The following is a 23,051-nucleotide window of genomic DNA, read 5'->3' on the forward strand; positions in this document are numbered from 1 at the left end:
TTGTAAAGATTAAACATTTCTGACCCCATATCGAAACCAACATGTACATATTTATCTGTTACGTGAATTATAATTTATAAAAAATTATTGTGAAGCATGCTGAGGAATGAAAATCATCCCCTAAAGTAATAAAGTAAGAATACACTGATTACTTTGGCTATTGTTAATAATCTTATAATAATCCACAATGAATTCAAGACAATTGGTTTCCAAATTGAGATTCTTGAGAATCGTATAAAATCGTATGAATATCCAAGTATTTTAAATTTCTGCTTCATTAAATGATATATAATGGTAATTTAAATAATATTCATTGACAAATGAAATTATTTATAGGACAGAAATATAGCTATTGTTTGAACCGGGAAAAGCGTTATTAAGTGTGTTACAAGGAACATTGATGAAATCACACTGAAGGAAATGTCACGGTTTGTATATAAAGGGTGGCGTTTCAGAAAGCATATGACGGCTCGCATTGAGAACGTTACAAAGGTTATTGTTAGCAAATTCGTGACATTTATGCTTATGATGTAATTTAGGATTATTTGGTGTAAATGTTGCTTGCTACTGCTTATTGATACTCTTTAAAGCTGGTTGATGACTGTCATTGATTATCTCGGAATTTTGCAAGTGAATTTATGAATTTTGTGTAATTAAATAATTAGAGAAGGCAACCTTATATTAATAATGCAGAACTTAAATTTGAAAATTAATTGATGGGATTCTAAACACGCTTCTGTTTCATTTATTTTTATTTTTTATTTTAGAGTATAATTAAATATTTTTATTCCCTGAATCGAAGATGTTCGATGAACACCAATGACCTATACGGCATTAAACGCGTTAAAGGGTTAAAATTACAGAGAACAAAGTGTCGAATGAAATTGAGTGGATCTAAATTGTACGATCAAGTTTGAATTCCAGCGGGTTCACCGTGAATGTTACTATTACCGAACACAGTGTTTAGGCATAGTACAATCCACCTTTAGAATAGCAAGCACACGATATATGTATTTCCATTTGAACCGAGTGACCGGGTAAACTGGTTGACCTCTCCGAAACATTAACTCACAACTGACTTTATGCTCAAAATATGTAAACAAAAGCATTCCGAAGTCGATCGACACGAGCCTAAATTTAACGCTTCGATCAGAATACGATATATTGCGCGTGAAAAATGGTCACTTTTCCGTATGAATAATGAAGGAATTAGAGTTGAAGCGTTTCATAAATGACCTGGTGTAAAAAAGTGAAAGTATCACGTTGAATAGCGTGCCACCTTATCAAAGACTATTAATTATAATAATTCATAAATAACTATATGCGCGGACCATTCTACTCCAGACTTATGCTATTTAATTATTATTCATCTGCAGTTTCATTTTATGTTAATTAATTAAAAAAATTTAATTAATTAAGCTGTAATTGAAATTTATCCTAAGCCTAATATTGTAGATTTAAAATGAAGAATCATAAGGTGCAGGATTAAATCTTTTTTTTAATTCTTCAAAGGTAATTCTTAACTCTGTTGAGTACTCAAATTCCCAAACGGGACCAAAAAATGTGTTCGATAACATTCGATTTCCAGCACGGCACTGCGCACCAGACTTATTACAGAAAGGTATGAATAAGAATGAAAAACACAGTACTCACCAGGAGGAAAAGTACCGTGCTCGTGGCAGTCGTTCGGAAAGATATTCCGCACGCCATTTCTCGCGATCAAACCACCAGCCGCCTCCTCTACCAGATCATCCTGAGACTTGGTCAGCGAAGCATGCGGTCCACCGTTTCGTCGAGCTTACTCCCTCGATTAACCTCCGATCACTTTTCCATCACAAAACCACCACGATATTCGAAACGGCTTCTATTCAACTCCAACACGTATCGCGATGATCATCCAGGAAAATACTCGGAGCGTGTGTGTTTTCAGCGAGAGAGTATCGGCTCGGAACAGCTTGGAAACGAATGCCTGACCACCGAGATCGAACACCTCTCTGTTCGCGATAGCCAACGATCGTGATTTCCGTTTCGATCGCGACGGGAAGATTAAACGGGACGAACGATTAAACGACGCGGCGACAAGAGGAAGCCCGGTCGTTATTTCGATGGAAGGGTTACGATCGCGCGAGTTACGTGCTCGTGGTCGTTAAAAGGTGACGATTGCACGGTCCTAACCGTAGCACAGGGCTCGGGCAACTGACAGCGGGTCAGAGCGGCGGCACACGGCGCCACGCCGCTCTCACAGCTGATCCGAGCTGAGCCGATCGCCTCTACTCGCCTCTCTACCCTCTCTCTAACACGTACACAAACGCGATTCTCAACCTCCGCCACCGTACTCCCTACGATTTTACCTCGGCTAACCGGAACGTCAAGAGACCAGCCTGACGAATCGGCTTCCCCTCTACCCTGCACCTCTTTATACCTACTGTACGTTCATACGTGTCATTGTTGCAACGACCGGACGTGAGACCTTCGATAAATTCCCGCCACTTCGATGGACCATCGGACTGGGGAATTTCGGCGACGTGTTCCGTTCCTACTCTTCTGCTATTTGATGACTGTAAGAATTAACTATAATTTAACCCTTTGGGGACGGTGTATTCTTTAGCTTGCACAGAGTATCATTAATTTAAATTAAAGGAAGTAATAATTCCACCCTCGAAGGAAAAAATTAGAAATCTTTAATGCTAGGGTACTAAAAATTGAATGGTTCAACTAATTATTATTTTAATTTCAATGTAGATTACTATAGCTATTGAATATTTTATGAATAAACCGGGAATTTGAGTTCTGCAACAAGCTAACAGCTTCTTCCGCTTTGACTAATCGAATCAGGTAACCGATAACTAAGCCAAGTGTGAAGGAGATCAAGCGAAGCTTGAAAACGTTTCGATCGATCCATGTTCTTGTGGATAGCGTTGAGAAAAAAAATATATTTATTACTTTGTTAAAATTTTAAACATATATGGTTGTTTGAAGAAAATGTTTTCAGGATCATTAAGATTAAATTGTGCAAATCGTTGGAAGAGAGAGTGTGTCGTCTCCTGAAGTTGAGAGGTTTAAAAATAGGAATCAGAGAAGTGCTTCTGCATACAAATTTTTGGTGAAACAGTTTTATAAGAAGTTACCGAATCAATTCGAAAGAAAGTAAAATAAGATGCTTGATATTTAATTTATTATGCCTGAAATTCTAAAAATCATAAGTGGTTAAATTTAATTATAAATACGTAGTATTTATGTTTACATCGATGCTAAAGAAGTAATTGTTCTTGAATCTATTCCAGATCTTGGCAAATTTTTCTGGCTACTCCTTAAACAATAAATCAAACATAATAATGACTAGATCGCCATCAAGATCTTTTATTTTTCTAGGACACTAGTTCACCTCGTTTATGCGCTAAAGCTACGACCGTGATATTCACGTCTGATTAAGCGTTTTGTTGTCACACAATGTAAGAGAAAGTATTGTGAAACACGTGTCACATGTTATAGCAGAGAGTTATCTATAACGAGATTAAATTGCGTTAACCTAGGTGGTACGAATTGAAAGAAGACGACGTTGATGAATTGTCTTGTTTTCTTCTGTAAGCAAGAATAATCTCATTAACATCTTCAACCCTTAACGGCTCGACCATGTAGCAAGAACACCGAGTTGTGTTCTAATTAACTCTCGAAAGTAAATTAACTAAGGAACAACGTAGAATTTGCTGGCCATGTAATTCAATGCAAACAAATCATTCCTGGTAATTGTAACATGATTAACTACTATATTTTATTTTGTACACGGAGAATTGATTAAATTTCTCAGGAATGTATTTTAATTCGATGGTTGCGTGTACAGTATCGAGCAAAGTAGGCTTCCTTAGGAAAAATGACGTTATCAGGGAATCAGGAAACCTATGGGAAGAACCGGAAACGAGGGAAACTTTCAGGAAAGGTGGAAAATCTGTGAAAGTCCACAAGAAAGGAAAAAGCATCGCCATTTTCCTTGAGAAACTCTACTATGCTCGGTACTGTACTTCGCTTGAATTTAAAAAATTTTTTAATTAAATAAACAACTATTCAAGGATTAAATTTAGATTTCGACGTGCTACCTCGTGTAAATGATAATAATTTCAATGCCAATCAAATGTTCGTTTAATTATTCAAATAGTATTGGATTAATGGTGTCAATCACTGATGACCAACTAGGAAATCAACGTATTAAAATAACATGGTTACCCGAATATTAATGCGAACCACTGTATGTCACTTTATTAGGTTTGATAAGCAAGGTTCTACTGTAGCCTTCTCAGAGAACACCTTAATTAGACGATCGTTGCTGTGTATCGAAGGTCACGAACAAACTGATACTTTGCAAAAATTCAACAGCCTGCGGATACCGCCCACGTGCCCTTAATCTCCGCCTTTTGGTGCATGTAAGTATAATCTGCTACGGTCCCGTACTTTGAAACAAATAAATGGGCTGCGAAACGGTTGGTCACGTTTTTCAAAAGCTCTTTTTCCTTCTTTTGCTATGTGTAAGTACACGTCTTTATTACGGGCAATCAGGAACGGTTAATTACAAAGGAGACATTATACAAGAGCAATTTCTGTTTCTGGCTATGCAGACTACTTGAATTTTAATGAGATTATCCGTACGATGTTCCTCTTCGGGTTAATGCGAGGGGAGGAGACAGCTGGATGATTGATCAAATGTTTATTTAAGGAGACGTGACCGGGGAAAAGTGTATTAAACTCGTGGAATTCATTTTGTTGCGGACATTAAGGACGAAGAATGATTGCAAGAGTAATGTTTCGTCAAATCGTTTTAAAAATAAGTATTCTGGGCTTTCAGGATTTTTGGATGGTATGAAATTAGGAAATTTTTTGTGCTTTAATTATTTTGTCCCATTTGTCATTAATATTTTAAATCCATAGTTTTGAAAGGAAATTTTTAATATTCAATTTTGAGGCAAGAATGACTATGTGAGACGGTGTAAAATGAGTCACCGGATTCTTTTAGAAAACCATAAAGCTGTAAGGAGGATTTTCGAATTTTAACATGCAAACTGTTTACCGAAGGTCGTTGGAGAACATTTTCGCAGAAAATTGAATCTTCCCCGGCATGATCCACGATTTTATTGCGGGCATAAACTCGGCTCTCTCGCAACAAAAAGAGCTTGAAATAAACTCAAAATCATCGGAACTACGACAGATAAAATAAAGTTGAGTCACACAGCACACGACCTCCTTCGAACTGTATCACCTTTATCCTTAAGAACTTCTTGAAATCAATAAAATCAACGTTTATGGAGTTGTTTGAATTGTACCAGCCGTTCGGCGTGATGCAATAAACGAACGTAAACTTCAATGAACTCAAATGAAAAAAAAAGAGGAGAAAACGTAAAAGCTTTGCTGAAACTGGTTTCGTGTTATAAAACTGTATCAAAATTAATGTTACAGAAGGAACGGAAGCAAATTATCCAAATTATCGATGACGATTTTAAACTTACGTATTTTTGATGGAGAAAGGTAAAGATTATCTAAGGAATAATAATTAGAATTTCGATGAGTTTTACAATCCTTGCCTAGACGAAATTTTCTCTTAACCTTTGATTTTTATGACGGATTCGTAAGATGTTCGCCAAGTAACATCAGAAAATTCTCCGAATCGGGGCACGAAAGCGTTCTGGTATTCGTTACGATAGAGCAACATCGATGACTATTGGGGAATACAAAGCGATTTAATGAAATCCTTGTGCAATCAGCGCGGATGAATAACCGACCTTGCGTACAAGCGGCACGACCTTCGTTAAGCCTAAGAGCACAAGGATCCCGACAGTTTTTCACGTCACGACGAGCCCTGTCCTCCGACTCTCGAATTCGTTCACGTCCACGCATCGAACTCCCCGGGAATGCCGACCATGCGACGAGCAATTTAACACGTTCGCTCTCCCATCGCTCATTAATCGACTACCAATGTTTATGCACTTAGCACTCTGATCATCGCACATTATGAAAAATCTTTGATTCTTGCAATTTTAAGATGAAAGATTCCTGATAATAGAATTATATTTCAATTGCAAGATTATTTATTTTTGAATTTTAATTAGTATCAGTGAAATAAAATAAATAATTTTAGTAGTACTAATAATACTTAACGGAAAAACCATTTTAATTATTTTCTTTTTTATGTTCCTTTATTCCTAGGAATCTCATTTCTTAGCTACTGTTTCTACTAATAAAATTTGATCACTACATCCCGGATATTAAGCTATTAATAGTGACGTGACATTTTAGGTAGACGTAACGGTGTTCTTATGGTACCTAAAACCGCTGCGCTTTGACTCGTTTGATGCAGGAAAATGGGTCACACTAATGACGCGTTTAGTGGATGTTTCAGAGAACAGTATTCACGTAAAAACAATTTAAGTGGCAGAGTGAAAATGGATATCTATAAGAAAATACCCCTTCTATATGGGACGCCTACTCAAAGGTATTCATTATCGAAAACCTTTTGAACCATCGACGATGAATTTTTTCAATTCACCTATCTTCGAGCCAATATTTCTCGTCGCTGACCCGACGCGATTCATTTTGTCATAGTAAAGTGCATTGTCGAGGCGGTACGGAACAGCAAGTTGGGCAGAAGAAGTACGTCGAAGTCCCTCGATCGCGGCGCTAAATTTTCCCTTTATCTGCATTGCTCGCATGCCTGTCCCAGCTTCTCTCCTTCGTCCAGCGAATTTACTCGCTGGAATTCCGTCGGTCGGGCAAACGCGTCCGCTTGTATCGGAGGTCAGCCACGACCTAGGCATATCTTCGCTGCCATTGTTTCGCCAGGCCGCGGCATTGTTTCGTCGGCCGAGCAAAGGGTCACCAGAGACTGGATACGTATCTCGGTTCGCGCCTGGTGTCCCTCAAAAATCGCCCTTCTTCGCACGTTGGATAGGCATCGGTGACTTTTGTCCACCGCGAACCATGCACTTTCCGATATAATGAATGCATTAAGCCGCGCTATCAGGCGGCAATAAATCGTGGCCGAACCGCGGACGAAGGTACCAACACGCCGCCTTGCGAATATTACTGCTCGGCTGCTGTGTATCGCAGATAAAGCTTTTGATTAAGGAGACGATTCACCTGGTGGGCGTTTGCCGCCCTTTTCGTCGAGGCCACCTTTTTTCAATTTTCTTCCCTCTTTTTTAACGCGTTTCCTTTTTTTCTCTGTATTCCTTATTGGATGTTTGATTGCGTGAAACTTGAATTTCCCTTAATTAAAATGAAATTAGGATAAGAGGTCGATGTATCACTTGCACCGTCGCTAATTTAAAATTTCGTGAACGTCGCGAATTTCGAAATTCGCAAAAAAGGAAACGTTTAACCACGAGGACTGTAGGTTTTTGGATTGGACGATAGCAGTATCCTTAAAGCAGGACACTTTGTGGCACAGTGTCGACATTAAATTTAGGAAATGTTGATGCCCTCGTTGTATACACGAAAGTATTAGATTACAGCTACGATTTTCGGCTGAATAATTTCTTTATACCGCGGTGCGTCGAAACTCGAAACAAATTAATTCTCGGAATCACAGGGAACAGATGATATTTAAAGAAACCAAGATTAAGTTACCAATTTAAATAAATAAAAGCATCGCGTCCCAAAAATCTACAAAATCCTTGCATTTTTTTTAAAGTTTTATTATCCTACTTGTAAAGAAATTAGAATTCCAAACAAGAATTTAAAAATTTTTTAAATATTATATTTTTAATATTTTCTAATTGGTAAGCTGAGTAATGATATTAGTAATGCAATAACTATTTACTCCTGTTACCTCATATTTTTAATTCGAAATTATTTCTAATTATCATGTATCTACTATTTTGGAAGATAGAATAAATTCATTCATCCACGACTTTCACATCAAATTAACCAACAAATATGCACATAACATATTACTGGTAACCTCGATATCATCGATACTCGATAAAAATGTAGTGTATCATTGATATTCGATGCTGTAACAAATAATTCACGGTATTTTACACGGTTCGATTTCCGCGGTGCTTTAAGGTGCAACACGCTACATCCAATTAAATAAACAGCTCAGTTCATAAATTACGAGCGAGCAGGGGCCCCCATAGCAAAACACTTTGCGTGTTAATCACAACCGGATCGTTCATAATCGAGAACAAAAATGTATATACGCACGAATGGCCAACGTTCGCCGAATTTTCTTTTTCGTTTTTTCGAAGATCCGTTTCATAATATATCGCGAAGACGTGGATTCGTTTACGAAGCTCCGTCTCTTTCTTCTTGTTAAGACATCGTAAAATCTCGCACAAAGTTATAGTGAGTTCTTGTTAATCTTGCAGACGATATAATTTCAATCTTGAGCGAACTTCGTGCGTTATTGATTCACCCAAGTGCAATTTGTTCTTCATTTTTTTAAGTTGGTGTTTTTTGTAAGGGATGGAAATGATACTCAGAAATTGTTATTAGCACCTTGGAGTAAAACATCATTGCGTGTAAAATAAAAAAATATGTATGGATAATATTAGAAATAATATTCAGAAATACTTTGATCGAGATAAGCATTGATTTCTGAATGCATAGTACTGTTGCACTGAAGTGCATATCAGTAGCATGGATAACTGTATCTAAAGTGCAGTATAGGAAATATCTCCGTACTTCTAATCCAAAAATATAAAATTCAATCGACGATCTAGAGATTTATGAAAGATCTAAATTTATATTGGACTCTCATTGGCTACCTGAATATTTTCGATCATGACAAAATAGCTACCTTCCTGTGGAGCTACCACTAAAGTACGATAAACGTCCTAGAATTTGATTTAGGTAAATGCATTTTATTACGTTTTCAGAATTCTTTATCGCCTTCCGTCTGATTCGGCTACCGGTTACTAAGGTAAAACCCGATTTTGGAATATTTCTTTTATTTCTCTGGTTAACTTCAGTTCCATCTTAACAAGACGAAAACGATGAAAATAGAGACTGCCCGCTGAGAATCCTTCTCAATAAAAGATACTTTTCTTGGTATTTCTTGCTTGGTTGCTTGATCATGTTTTATATGATACAAAACTCCGTTTATGTTCCAAATTCTGAAATAAAAATTAATTCATACTTTCAAAACTGAGCAAATTGGATGAATTCTACCTTTTGTAAAATGAATATTTTTTTTATTTTTATTCCATCAATTTTCATTATTTGTAAAGTTTACAAATTTCAATTCTTTAAGAACGAAAATAATTGATTTTCAAATTTAAAGTTTCAATTTCAAGTTTTCAATTTCTTTCTTTGCAATATTAATATAGGTAATAATAATACTGTTCAAAGTAATATTTTTCTATTACTTCCTGTTAATTATTTCAATATATCTAATTTGCTGTACCGATCACCGATCACCCCAAGGTGTTAACCTAAATCCTTTCCAAGTTATCATATTTTAATTTCTGAAATCCGTATTGAAACAATTAGAAATTGTCGACGTCAGTATGTTCATGAATCACAGACTTTCCTGTTGTTAGTTCCAGTTTCATACAAATCTAAGAAAAAAAAATTTTTTTAATGAAAAGTGTATCTTTATTAGTAGCTGATAATTACTAGGTACGTGAATCATTATCATCGATATTGATCGAACAAGTATCTCGAGCGCTTAACAACTCATAATTCAAGTTTTACACTGCGCCAAGCTTTCGAATCAACACGCGATTGCGGTAAAAGCGGAAGTACAGTTGTACAATATCGCGGGTTAATTAACGCGGATTTTCAGTAAAATCTTTTTCCAAGTCTATGTCCTTGTGACGTCAAACACCAACGACCTGAAACGGAATTTCTTACGTCACTCGTTAAAAATCCAACGCAAGCTGTGTAACCGTCCGATGAATTCTTAGTCTTCAATTTGTCATTAATTTTCAACTCAACCTTTTACCACGTTGAATTTCAAACGGATTAACCGACCTTTTCACAGGCCATGGATCAACAAAGTGAGGAAATCAATGGTTATATTGTGAAGATAATTTCAGTACGATTCTTCTGGATTAATTAGGTCGATGGAGTAAATCTAATGATAAATTGATGGAAATTAATGTTTTAAGAACTTCCGCTGAAGTGATTCTATTGTTTTTTTCTCTGTTACATCGGCAATTATTAAAAATTTAAGACCTTCATATTTCTTTCTTTTTTAACGGAATTATTTATAACAATTAAAAGTGTAATTCGAATTAAAATATAATTAATAAAATACGACTATGATAAAATAGTAAAGGGAACAAAATCGAAAGAATGATTCATTGAGAATGTTTCCTGCATAAATTTTCAAAAAATCTTAATTGCTAACTGTTTTGCATTTCAGGTAAGAAGTAAAATTTGCAGCAACTAATTCGTAGAAATTATTTAAAAAATATTCTAAAATATCTGTGGCAAAAATTTTGCAAATCATTCGAGTGAAAGCCCTCGGTTAACATTAATCAAGGTCGTGGTTGAAATCATGAATGAAATCATTGGGAACCGGGTATCGTTTGACACTTTCACTCGATTACGATCGAAATTAAATAATTAAAGGATTTCTGCACGAGGTTGGGAAGTTACGGTAGGCTATGGTTGGATGATTCAGACGATGAGGCTGCAAGTATAAATTTAACAAGGTATTCTCTTTTTTGTATCGAATCCACTAATGTGTATTATCGGCTTTCCCAATGTGACCATGGCTTTAACACGATTTGATTCACGTAAGAACCTTGACCCTTACATTTTTTGGTGCCACTGAAACACAGCCATTCTATGGAGAAATATCTCAGGAGCGGGGACAAAAGAAACTGTGCATAAAGTGATTTTCATTGCAAAAGATAATCGATTAATTCATTTGCTACGATAAACGAATTACTTTGTGTAATTTAGCTTTTATATTGGAAATGGAATGTTTCAAGCAATTTTTTAGCTTCTCAACCCTTTATACTCGCTGCAATTGTAGACTTGTTATTTTCTTACGATAAGAACTGCATTCGAATCATTAATCACTATCCAAAGTGCATCAATTTCCATCCTCCTTCCACAAATAAACCTCTTGTTTATTTTATGTATTCATTTGTCCATGAAAAAATTAGAATCAAGGTGTTTGATATAATTTACAAGCTAAAGTGCGAGTATCAATCATATTTTTTTAATTATTTTCAAGGTTTAACAAGGATAATTAACACTTTTCCTTGATCTGTCAAACAAACCCTTAGACATTAAAAAAGGATTCTCAAATAAATATTGTTAATCCTTAATTCTCTTAATTGGATAAAAATTGTATTTTGGTACATTTTTGAAAATTAGGTATATTTCTTACGCGTTGACTAAAAATATCCAGAAAATTTCAATTTCAAGGGGACTTTGAAGATCCGAATTTACCTGATACAATGCATCATAAATCCATGAAAATATTCAAATTCTGTTCAGAGGATAGCAGCGTGTTTCGGTTTTGCAAATTTTCAACAGATATGCAACGTTTCCATAATACATAACTGTATGTCCAATTCAGAAGATTTACGGTGCGTATACAGAATTTATAAAAGCGTTCAAAAATATACTTATCGATGGTCTCATACCATCACGTACATACATTGTCGTATTCAAAAACCATTGTCCAGAGAGAATTTAGTACTCATTGTTTTCGGGATATCGTAAATTTAAATCCTGTTATTTTTCAGCTTTTTTATTCCAAGCTTTGTGCACTTAAAATTTAAACACAGATATTTTGGCAAATACAGGAACAAAGTACAGAGACAAAAATACCATTTTCTTTTTAATTAAATACCCCATTTCCAATACACAGAAACTTCGACTAATTTATCACAATTTTAATTAATAATACCTCCATTTGTATTTTTATTATTTAAAAACCTGACAAAATATCCGACAAAAGCAGTGTTTCATTTCGAGCGTCATTTAAGAACAATTCACTAATCATTTTCATTGCTTAATGCGAGGCTACCTTAAATTTCACCTAATTGCCAAAGATTTCTTTCCTTTTCTTTGTATTTCCTCGGAATCGTTGTGCATAATTAATCGACCGAGCAGAATCTAGCTGGAGGAACCTATGGTCCATGGGTTAGTCTCTGGTTTTCCTTGTTTTCGCCAAACGATCCACGTAAGACGGTAGCATGCTCGAACCAGAGATTGACATTAAGATTGGATGCTGATATTTATAATGAAACAAAACTGTCCGTGTACACGGGTCCCTGGGCCGTGGATGCACATTACGATCATCGTTTCGCGTGAAATATTACTTGGGTTATTATCATGCCAATGAAATTTGATATCTTATCCACTGTACACAAACGCTGCTTACCAATATATAAATTCAGTGATCGAACATTTAAGTAATAGTACATCAAACGTGATACCATCTAATTACTTTCCCTTTTCAATGGACCGTATTAAGGAAACATGATCGGGAGATTGAAAATTGTGAATTAATGCCTCCATAATTGGTACCATGTACGTGTGATTTAGACACAATGCACTTCTCTATATTATGGGTTTTTATGCTGGCTATGTTTGTTCTGTATCAAGTGGTAATTGAAATTTGAGAACTAATTAATTTTACACTGAATAGTGTAGAGTACTGATTGCAAGTTGATAATTGATAATTTTGCAATTTGCAAGAGAGAAGTCTACTATTTTATACTATATGTAATGTTCTACATTATTTGACACTATTCTACGTTACTCTACACTATTCCACACTATTTTATACTATTCTGTGTCATAGAATTCTGTGTTATACTGTACTACGAATCCATATTGCACTGTAATAGAAATTAACCCTTAACTCCTATAGGAATAGAAATATGTTAATTCTGTAATGAAGAGTTGAAGTACCCCAAAACGAAATTTTAATTTAATATAAAAACGTACTCCTATGGTTTTCGATAGAAAAGACAATAGCGAAATGGTTAAAAGAATCAAGGAAAATGAAGTTTGCAAACATATTTTATGATATATGTTATCTCTGTTATTTTCCTTATCGATTTAAAAAAAAAACTGCATCCTCAAGTATATCCCTCATTTCTGTCAATACACGACTACAAATCACACATACAAATAAAACAATTTTGGTACAAAATTTCATTTCTTACATCAGTACTTAAGAATGTCATAATAACAAGTGTTTCAGGAGCACAACAAAACATCGGTAAATGTGAATAGTAGACGGGACATCTGACAAGCATTCACGACGTCATAAAACAGAAAACAAAGCGAAAAGATATATAAAAAAGTAACTAGTCTCGCCGTAAAATATTGCTATCAAAATAAAGCTCTAAATCTAAACCTCCTTTACCTAATAAGACAAGAATTCGTTTTGAAACAGGATTTTCATTATGACATCAAATTAACCAGTTTTGATTAGAATTAATCATTTACATATGTTCTGGAAATTTGTCACAGAATCATGGCAATAAATAATACAAACAAATCACTAAAAATTAATCATTTTATCAAAGATGGGAGATGATTAGATGATTTAAATACCTAAATCTTCAATACAAAATAAAATTTGTAAAATATTAAACCAAAATTAAAGGTTATCAATAATGAAGGTAAAAATGATTAAAGTTACTTTGAAAGGATTGAAACAAAGGAGATACATGTATATTTAAGTGTGGAAAAGAATTAAATCAAAATTCTAAAAAGAGAATTCTAATTTTGAACCATGCGGTAAGGGATTAAAATATCCCAAAATAGTTTCCTCTTTCGAAGGGCGCATTCCCAAAACTTGCAAAAAACAAAAAGCGAACAATAAAAAAGTGAGCTGATTATGCAAATCGAGCACGAGCAACGGTGCCTTGTTCCGAGTAACATGACTTTGAAAAATCATCCTCGCCTCTGTATGTCAGAAATTCGACCCGACAGAGGACTCGGTGCTGTCGTCAGGATGTATAAGCACCGGTTGACCTTGCGAAAAATGCAGATCTCGAGGTGGCTCTTCTCAACCGTAAAAAAGAACAATTTCAACGACAGTAACAACGTCTGTGGAAAGTGGATCGCCGGTTTCCCTGTCTGCCGGTGGTATTATACTTCGTCTGAGGTGTTAGTTTTTCTACCACGGCGCCGCCATTCGGCTAAATAAATGGCGAAGAATTTATATTCCCTGCTACGATCTAATATTATATTAAACAAAACGGGAAGTCAGAAAAGACGAAATGCTTGCTCGGATCTTGCCCTCGCAAATTTTTGCATTTTGTAAAAATTAATTAAATTAATTATCAATACTTTGATGATTATATTGTTCAATTTCTTTTTTCAAAAGAACCTTGTCGTAACCGGAACAGATGGTCGTTTATATTTAGAGACCATAAGATTTGAACAATTTATTCGTTTTGATGTCTTTCACTCATGCTTGTGTTAACGATCAATTTTATGCGAGCAAAAAATGACGGACGGGTCATTTTTCAGGAATGACATATATCCACCCGATGCTGCTTGTTATCTTGTCAGACAAACGTACAGACTGGTTCATTCGAAGTGTCAGATCGAATCAAGGATTCAAATAAAACGCTGAGAGGATAATTTCATTCAGAAAAACAAGTGTACTTCAAGTACTTCTATAATATTTTTCAAATGTCATAATTTCGTTGGAACACTATGACCTGAAGGGAGAGCAAAATTAAATTATGCTACAAAATTAAATTAAGTACAAAAAAAATCATCTTTTTCTGGTAATAACGCATATTTATATGATTTATGTAGATCTTGCAGGGCTTTTGATTTTAAATTTCTTTTTCTTTCACTTGCAACAACGTTACAGCTGTTCGATAAGCGTGGTTGAATTTTTTCACGGTAAATTTACTTTGATTGAATTTTAATCGACACGACATACGGCTAATTTTACGCCATTAAAATTACAGACATTTAATTAACGTTTGCAAGGTATTCAAATCGAATAATGATTAATGCTTACGGCTCAAACGAAGCGATAAATTCTAAAACATTGTACCCCTGAACGGTTCTATAATTCCTTTCCGTGAAATTACTTCAACATTTACAATAATTATCGTTGATAAGTGACAAATTTATGAACGCTGTTGATGATAGTTAACTCAGTACTGTTGATTAACGCGAGACGAAATTGTACCTTTCGAAGATCTGCAAGAAGTGGTACATGTCATCGAACAACTTCAGAAAAAGTAGAATTACTTCTTTAATTGTCGATTCATAGCAAGTCTAACAAGTTTTTCTTATGTTTCTTTCAATGCGTCTCGAGTTTCATGGAGAATAATTTGTAGGTATTTCAAAAGCTCCGGTTTAATGATCAATTTGTTATCATTTCATGTCTTATTAAATTTCATTTACTGACACTTCTTGTACGATAATCTCTTCGAATTTAACTTATTAAAATATTAAAATCTTCCAATAAGTATTAGCTATCCATAAACAATCAATTGATGATAATTTCTAATCGATTCATGAAACTCTAAATATTTAAAGCATTTTTAATTGTGGATGACGTATTAACTCGTCATTGCATAATGCTTATTTAACGGAGAGAGGACGAATTAACCCGTCATTGGAAAATATTTTTCTAACGGGAGTGACGAGTTAACTCGTCATTGGAAAATAATTCTCCAATGGCGATGACGAGTTAACTCGTGAGTAGAAAATACTTGTCTAGGAGGGATGACGAGTTAATTTATCATTGGAAAATACTTCTCTAGGGGGAATAACGACTTAACTCGTCAATGGAAAATGTTTCTTTGGGGAGGATGAGCAGTTATTCCATGGGTGGAAAATCCTTCTCCAGAGGAGAGGACGAATTATCTTATCAATGAAAAATGCTTTTCTAGGGGGGATGACGAGTTAACTTGTCAGTGGAAAATACTTCTTCAAGGGGGATAACAAGTTAACTCGTGAGTGGAAAATGCTTCTCTAAGGGGGAGGACGAATGAACTCGTCAGTGAAAAATACTTCTCAGGGTTATGACGAGTTAACTCATCATGGAATTTGGAAAACGACCCACATAAACTTAAATTCAGAATTTGAGAAAATGAACTTTTGTTAAATTAGTTCCCCAGTTTACAGGTAGGAAAACAGAAAGAAATTAAAAATTGAAACAAAATCAATTTTCATCACCTCCACGCTCAACTCATTGTCAGTAGGCAAACACATCTCACATCTCTTATAAACTCTTCAATAAAACATAAAAATCCTCCAATACATGTACAAACCTCATACACAATTTGTAGCATAATAACCTTGTTCGATCGATAAAATCTTTCACTTCTACTAAACAGCATAGTCCATCGATGATTCACACGATAAAGAACGTGTTAAATGATTCCTGATCCCTTCGATATCGATCAAAAATCACGGTAACCGCGTTACGTTTATGTTTTATAATATAACGTCAACGTGAGACATTATTCATGCGTTGTCGTTCGACGTTCATGCGATTTCCTGTCGAGATTGTCAATACTTGTCGCGGGCAAAATCGTCCCCAAATGATACTTAAGTGGGCACGTTCGCGTACGACCAGCAAAAATACGTAAATCGACGCGTGTTTTTACCGTGACAGCCCATCAGATTAAAGCGCATGTATCAGGAGTTTTGCATGGAAATCAAGTCGCGCGAGGCCGCTTCGACGATCGTCCAAGAAAATCAACGCGATTATAAATATCAGCCACCTTTCAAACATTGGCTACTTTCCGGATCCGACATGTAAATGTCCGCTTGAAATATGGGCCAATCTGGTTGAAAAAAATTTGGCAAATGTGAAGTGATACTTTAAACATCAATCTCTTTAAATACACGAATGCGAAATGTATAAAAATATTAAGCTGGCAATGAAATTTTCAATTAAATAATAAAAATTGAATTTTTTTCTATCAGCGTTTCCTTAAGGGGTTAGGCCATCTAGAATTTTGAAACAATCGAAATTTTTTTTTTGCTTAAAAGGTGCCTTAATGTTTTAAAAATGATATGGCAAAAGATTATGGGTGGGAAAAATCTCTAAGTACTCGAATTTCGAATTCTGGCGCAGCCCCACCCAGTCTGCTGCGCCTATTTTTCTCGAAACTGCATTTTTCAAACTGACCGGACTCATAAATCAAACAGATCATCACCAATCGATTTGAAAATTTAACAGTATATTCAATACTAAATTCTCTACCGAACTACGTAAGATTTTTTTATTATATTGCATAGTTCTTTTATTATAAATAATTTTCTGGCGATTTTTTCGTGTAATTTTACATTTTCTCTTAAAAAATACGCCATTTTTGCAAAAATCAATGTATCAAAAAATTCTACGTAGTTCGGTAGCTGTTCTCATATATAATCGAAAATATTTTGGTTTTTTATCCTAAGCAAAAATTGCTGGTCCAGCCGTTTAGCCCTACAAAAAAGAGGTGTCGTCGAAGAAATGCTGCAGAGCCCATATTTTAATTTGAATCACTATACAAAAATTAATTTTTAAAGTTTATTAGTTGTGAAATAAAGGTATGCTTACAGAATTTGGATTTATTCCATCATTTTTTTGAAAAAAATTCCCAAAATATGCCTATTTTTTCCTGCTCTAGAGTGGCCTAACCCCTTCAATTCACCGATAACGATCGTTTGACAGGACAGAATTTGTCCGAACGAATTGTAGGCCACTCTGGAAGCGTGCAAGGGCATCCTGCGAACATTCACGTGAAATCTAGAACCTCGATCGGCGAAATTAATTCGGGCTGCGCATCGAATCAGACCGTTTTGTATGAAAATTCAACGCATGCGAGCAAAGTAACCGATTATACGAGAAAGTTCAGCAATAAGAGTTTACGAAAAGCCAGCGGAGAGCTCATGAATATTCAGTGGCTCGGCTGTTGCCCGACTCACGTTTGAGTTGTACAAATGGTCGACAAACCTATCCGACAAGTCGTTCTCTTGTCGCCATTAAATTCACCATATTGTCCGTTTCTTGACATCTCTTTATGCGATTCTCTTTCCCTTGTATTCGTCTTTGTTTACTTCGTCCCTCTGCATTTTTCCATGCTGATCTTCCATGGAAAATTTTATTTTATCGTCAAAGATAATTTAGTTAATTATTAGGTTGTTGTATATCAAATGAACGATTTCGAAACGAAGGTGTGATATAATGTGTTTCTACGTGTAACCCTATAGGAATGTTCAGAAATTTAGAAATAATTAAGTGTTGAATCGTGGAGCCTGGGTCAATCGTGACCTGGACTAATTAAGCGTACTAATAAGTCCATTCAAATTAAGTGTACCATTTTTTAACATGAAACATTGAGCGAAAATATCATGTCATTGATGCATTCATAAGACGGTGATTCTCATGATTTTATTTATAATTCATTGTAATCGCTGAGTAACATCAAAGGGGGAATTTGATATTTGTAATTCGAAAGGATTCTGATGAAATTATTGAACCAACTCGTTGATTTCTGATTGAATTGAGTGACTTCGATCTCCACTGTAATATTATAAAGTAGGCTTTATGTAAAGAAAAAGAAACCTAAAAAATTTTAAGTAGTTTGAATTTTATTTTAATTTGAAGATGTGACTCAATTTGGATATTTCCAGTCAATTACAATTTTAATGGGTACTGAAAAATTATAGCAAAATTAAAATTCATTAAAATTCATAGATTCTCTTAAAGGATAAGGTTAGTTCAAAAAATATTACAAAAATAAATTGTAAAATGGCGATCAACAATAAGCTGATTTAAACGAAGAAAAATTTAATACGTTGCAGATGGAAAATGTTAAATGGCTGTATTGAAGTACGATCAATGGTCCAGGATGCAACGGTTGCACCCTTTGAATATTCTTATCCTCCGCTTATCCGGCCTCGTGGGTAATTGTGCTTGTAATGCATGTTAAAGAGTGTCCGATGCATCCTGTGCCTTTGGCGAACCACCGAACGCGAATAATATACCTGTGTATATCAATTTCATCGTACCGAAGGAAGAAAAGAGGAAAGCGATAATAAGATCGAGAGGTTGTTGAATACTGTACATTAAATATTCATTAAATTCTTGTGTTACCTTGGAAGAATTACCTGGATCGATCGAATGTACACGAGACTGTTTGTAAAACTCATTATTCAATAATACATTCATAAACTAAGTCCAAAACATTTTTCAATTTAATATTTCTCAGAATCAGGAAAATAAATTTGTATTCAAATAAAATTGATATAAATTTTATATTGTTTTAATATCTCTTATTTTATATGAGAATGAAATATTTAGCACTTGATTTTATTAGGAAAATGAAAATGTTTTTCTATCATATGTGAAACTTTCATTTATTAATAGTTCAGGCTGACAAGTTTCTTCTGATGCTACGAGGAAGATCAATAAACGGAAATGAATAAATAGAAATTGTGCAATTGAAAGTCAAAGAAATGAATTTTAAACAGATTAAAATAAAACTGAAAAAAAGTCTATACCTATTATTTAGAATTGTTTATTCGATTACAAAAATGAAAAAGAAAAAAAGAAATAAGAAGAACCTATCTCTTTTCATTCAGACCTAACATTTTTAATTTGCGTTAAAATAAATGAACCCTTTCGTACACATTCCAACAATAAATTCTTTTGGAGCTACCGAACTATCATTACACAGCATCCTTCGTGTACATTCGTATCATTAAACGATGTTAATTTACAATGACCACCTTTCAAACAAAAGATGTAGGTACGTTGGAATTGCAGATGCAATTGGTCCCGTATCTATCAGGAATCGTGCGAACTGGTGCGAACAATAATTGGTTTCCGATTATGATATACAAGAGTAAATAATTTTGTTAAACCGGTTGTGGTCCAGAGCAATGCCATGATTCATCCTTGATTCAAGAGCCAAACGCACGATAATTGTAGCTCTACTCTCGGTATTATCACCAGCGGAACGAAGATAACACGCAATCAGACTGAAATTCTTGTTATTTACACACGGTCTGTATGTAAGTAATGTCGTCGATACCGCGAATCCCTGAATGCAGATTGTTTCGTTACCTCGGGAACAAACGGGGCTTGATTCGATGCAATTTGGAGCGATTGTGATGCCACGTTGATTCCAGGTCGTGCGACGTCTTGCGAGAGAATTAATGATGACGCGTGTAAAGTCACACTTTCGATAAAAGAAAGAATACTGTGAAGGGGCAGAGTCTACCAAGAACGCGGATTTTTTATTTTTGTTTATAGAATCAATTTTCATTTTTGAAGCATTTGCAATTAAAAATTTGTATATTTCTATATTCATGCCATTGCAGTAAGAAAAAACAGTTATTTATTTTTAAATAATAAACAATTGAAAACAAATCATTTTTTTAACATTAAAATTAAAAGTTTCATTCAAAAAATAAGAATACAAAATTATTGTAGATAATTGTTAAGTATAAAAATACTGAAGAATACTATGAAAGCTCGTAAAAATCTTAATGGAAATATGGTGAAAAATTAGGCGTCAAATTCATTTAAAGAATTACGAATTTATCAGAAGACAAGAGCTACGTATGTATGTACTAATGGAACGAACAAGAGTGTTTCTACTGCAGGGATACAAGAATGCAATAATTGCCCTTCCATTATAAATATGTCTTTTATAATCTGTTTTACGAGACATTTTAATTTCGTGTATTTATTTTTAATTTCGAAGAATCAAATGAATTAACTATCGAGAGTCACGACAACTCCTGCGTCCGAATCCTCGTTACATTTGATAAAGAGTAGAACGAGTCAATTAAAGTAATTGCATGAATATGCAATGTGACCTCTTATCAAGCCTCGTTGGTGTAATCTTGTTACCGTCGTATTTTTCAAAGAACATTTGGGATATACTCAATATGTTAATTATCTACAATTCATTACAGATTAGATTAAAAAATGTTCAGTACTTGTTCAGTTTTGTAAGTTTTGAAAAAGCTATAAATGAAATTCCTTTTTAACAAATTGATTGAAGCAATGAAAGTGATCGTGTATAACCAATCACGTTATAATTGCAATTATATAACAGATGATCCTGTTAATACTTTGCATAAATAATATAATATCAATGCCATGTGAAATTTTCTTCATTTTTCCATTTTGGTAATTTTTAAAATTTTAGAAAATTGCAATTTTTTAATTTTAAAATCATATTTTAAATATTACTTTTCACTGTATAAAACCTAAAATGATTTGGATTACGATTGACCCGGCTCCACTGTTCAAGGGTTAATTGTGGCATGTCCATTTTTTAAATAAAAGTGAATATTACCATACTACAACTAAATGGTCCATTTTTCAAAATATCATTTTTTACAAGTTCCTGTTAACGTGTTTTAATTCAGACAGCAAAGTAGAACGAGTAATCCATAATCAGGCGTACTAAAGTTTCTCTCACCTGTAGCAAGGTAACGTTACCTTATGGTGAATCAGAGAACTTTCAATCTCTGGAACTTTATTCCTCAGAACCGACTGAGCTTAACTTCAATTAAAAATGTATAAAACACCATATGTGCAAAAAGTGTTCCAAGTTGGCAGATGTTATAGTTATTTCAAAGTGTCAAATTTAAATTGTATTAATAAAATTGATTTTACTTTATACAGACGTTTACTTTATCGATTTCGTTCATTGCAATTTTATCGACCATGCTAATTATGCTACGCTAATCTAAATATTTTTTATTTATTATATTACATATAATTATATTATATTGAAATAAATACTAATCCTTGCTTATCATAAAATGCTATATTTATAACACTTCGAGCAGTTTGCAATTCATCATTTTAATCACATGGTCATGGTACACGTGTGATAATACAATATAATAATTATACATTTATTTTTCAAAAAAAGAGCAATTTTCTGTTGTGTTAGTTGCTTCACTTACAGTTGGATGGCGCTAGGAAAAAGGATTTCAAAACGTAAGATGACGAAATTAAAAACAATGTTAACACAATACTTGAAGCTTTCTAAATTAGAAAAGAAATCTATTGTTAAAGGATTTTATTCAAGAAATGTAAGGTACTAATTTTTCTACTTAAATGTATTTGAGATTTATAATTTCTTTTTTAAGTGAAATTTATATTAATTAATGTGTGAATTTTTATACCGTTATTTATAAAATGCCTCAGATATTTTAGGAAAAAATTTGCAAATGTTTTAGTTTCTAACGAAATTATCGAACCCTTACCAATAACGGATTCATTTAGCTTATGCCGGAAAAACGTTTAGTGAAAAACAATGAAAGTGGACGCATCTGGCTGAGTAGAAGAAATGCCGGACATTAATATCAAATTATGTCGTGTGTGACGGTATTGCGTAAATGAAAAATGAAACCAGTCTAAAGTTCCTTCGACGGACGAGCATTGAACTCTCTCGCGGCTATCATTCGATTGTAACGAAAACGTCGTTCGCTTCAGTTGCCTTGTTTATCATTCCATGAATATAAATTCCAGACCACTGTCCTTTCGTACTTTCACTGCAACTGCACGTTAGACGTCCTCGTGACGTATGCATTTCGATCACGATCGTTCGACGACTTTAAATCGTAAATTCTACGACCTTTCGCATGCTGTGTTTAAAGTATCACAGGCGCTAAGGAATTAGACGCGATTGTGTTCCACAGAAACGCGAGAATACATTGCAGAAATTGTACAAGGTCCTGAATTAGTAATTGTATAAAATATTTAAAAAAAGAAAAGATTTATGAAATATCATTCCGTAACAAATTAATTATTTTTTCTGTTATATAAAATCAAAGAAATAGCATTTCGTTAACCTAACATAAAAATTATTAAATAAACGTGTAAAAAAAGGCTAAAAGGTAAAATTGTATTTCTCACAGCTATCAAAAATTCCAAATTTCAGCAAATGAAGATTTCACAGAGAATTATCGTCCCATTAAAAAACGAAGAGTTAATGTAAAACATAATTACGTTACGTTCTGTAACGCTAACAAAAAACAAACTCCGTAAAATTTCAGATAATATACTCTGGAATGAAGACGTTTGCGGTTCATTAAAAGATTAAGATATTAGTATATTTTCGGTTAAAAACACAAAGTGTGTGATGTAA

At 34.2% G+C, this 23,051-nt stretch overlaps 1 protein-coding gene across 2 annotated transcripts in view; it reads right to left on the minus strand.

Moving 5' to 3' along the window:
* LOC117607592 (uncharacterized) overlaps nt 1–23,051 on the minus strand; it is a 114,727-nt gene that overhangs the window by 42,338 nt on the left and 49,338 nt on the right. Inside the window, exon 1 of one of the 2 annotated variants that reach the window (XM_034331465.2) lies at nt 1,654–2,244. The exons of the other annotated variant lie outside the window; for it this stretch is intronic. Coding sequence (XP_034187356.1) covers nt 1,654–1,710 — 57 coding nt within the window. The 5' untranslated portion in view covers nt 1,711–2,244. Of the gene's footprint in view, nt 1–1,653; nt 2,245–23,051 lie in introns of those variants that run through there. 2 annotated transcript variants of the gene reach the window in all.

The sequence above is a fragment of the Osmia lignaria genome, chromosome 6, assembly GCF_051020975.1.
Source record: "Osmia lignaria lignaria isolate PbOS001 chromosome 6, iyOsmLign1, whole genome shotgun sequence".
NCBI classification, from domain to species: Eukaryota; Metazoa; Arthropoda; class Insecta; order Hymenoptera; family Megachilidae; genus Osmia; species Osmia lignaria.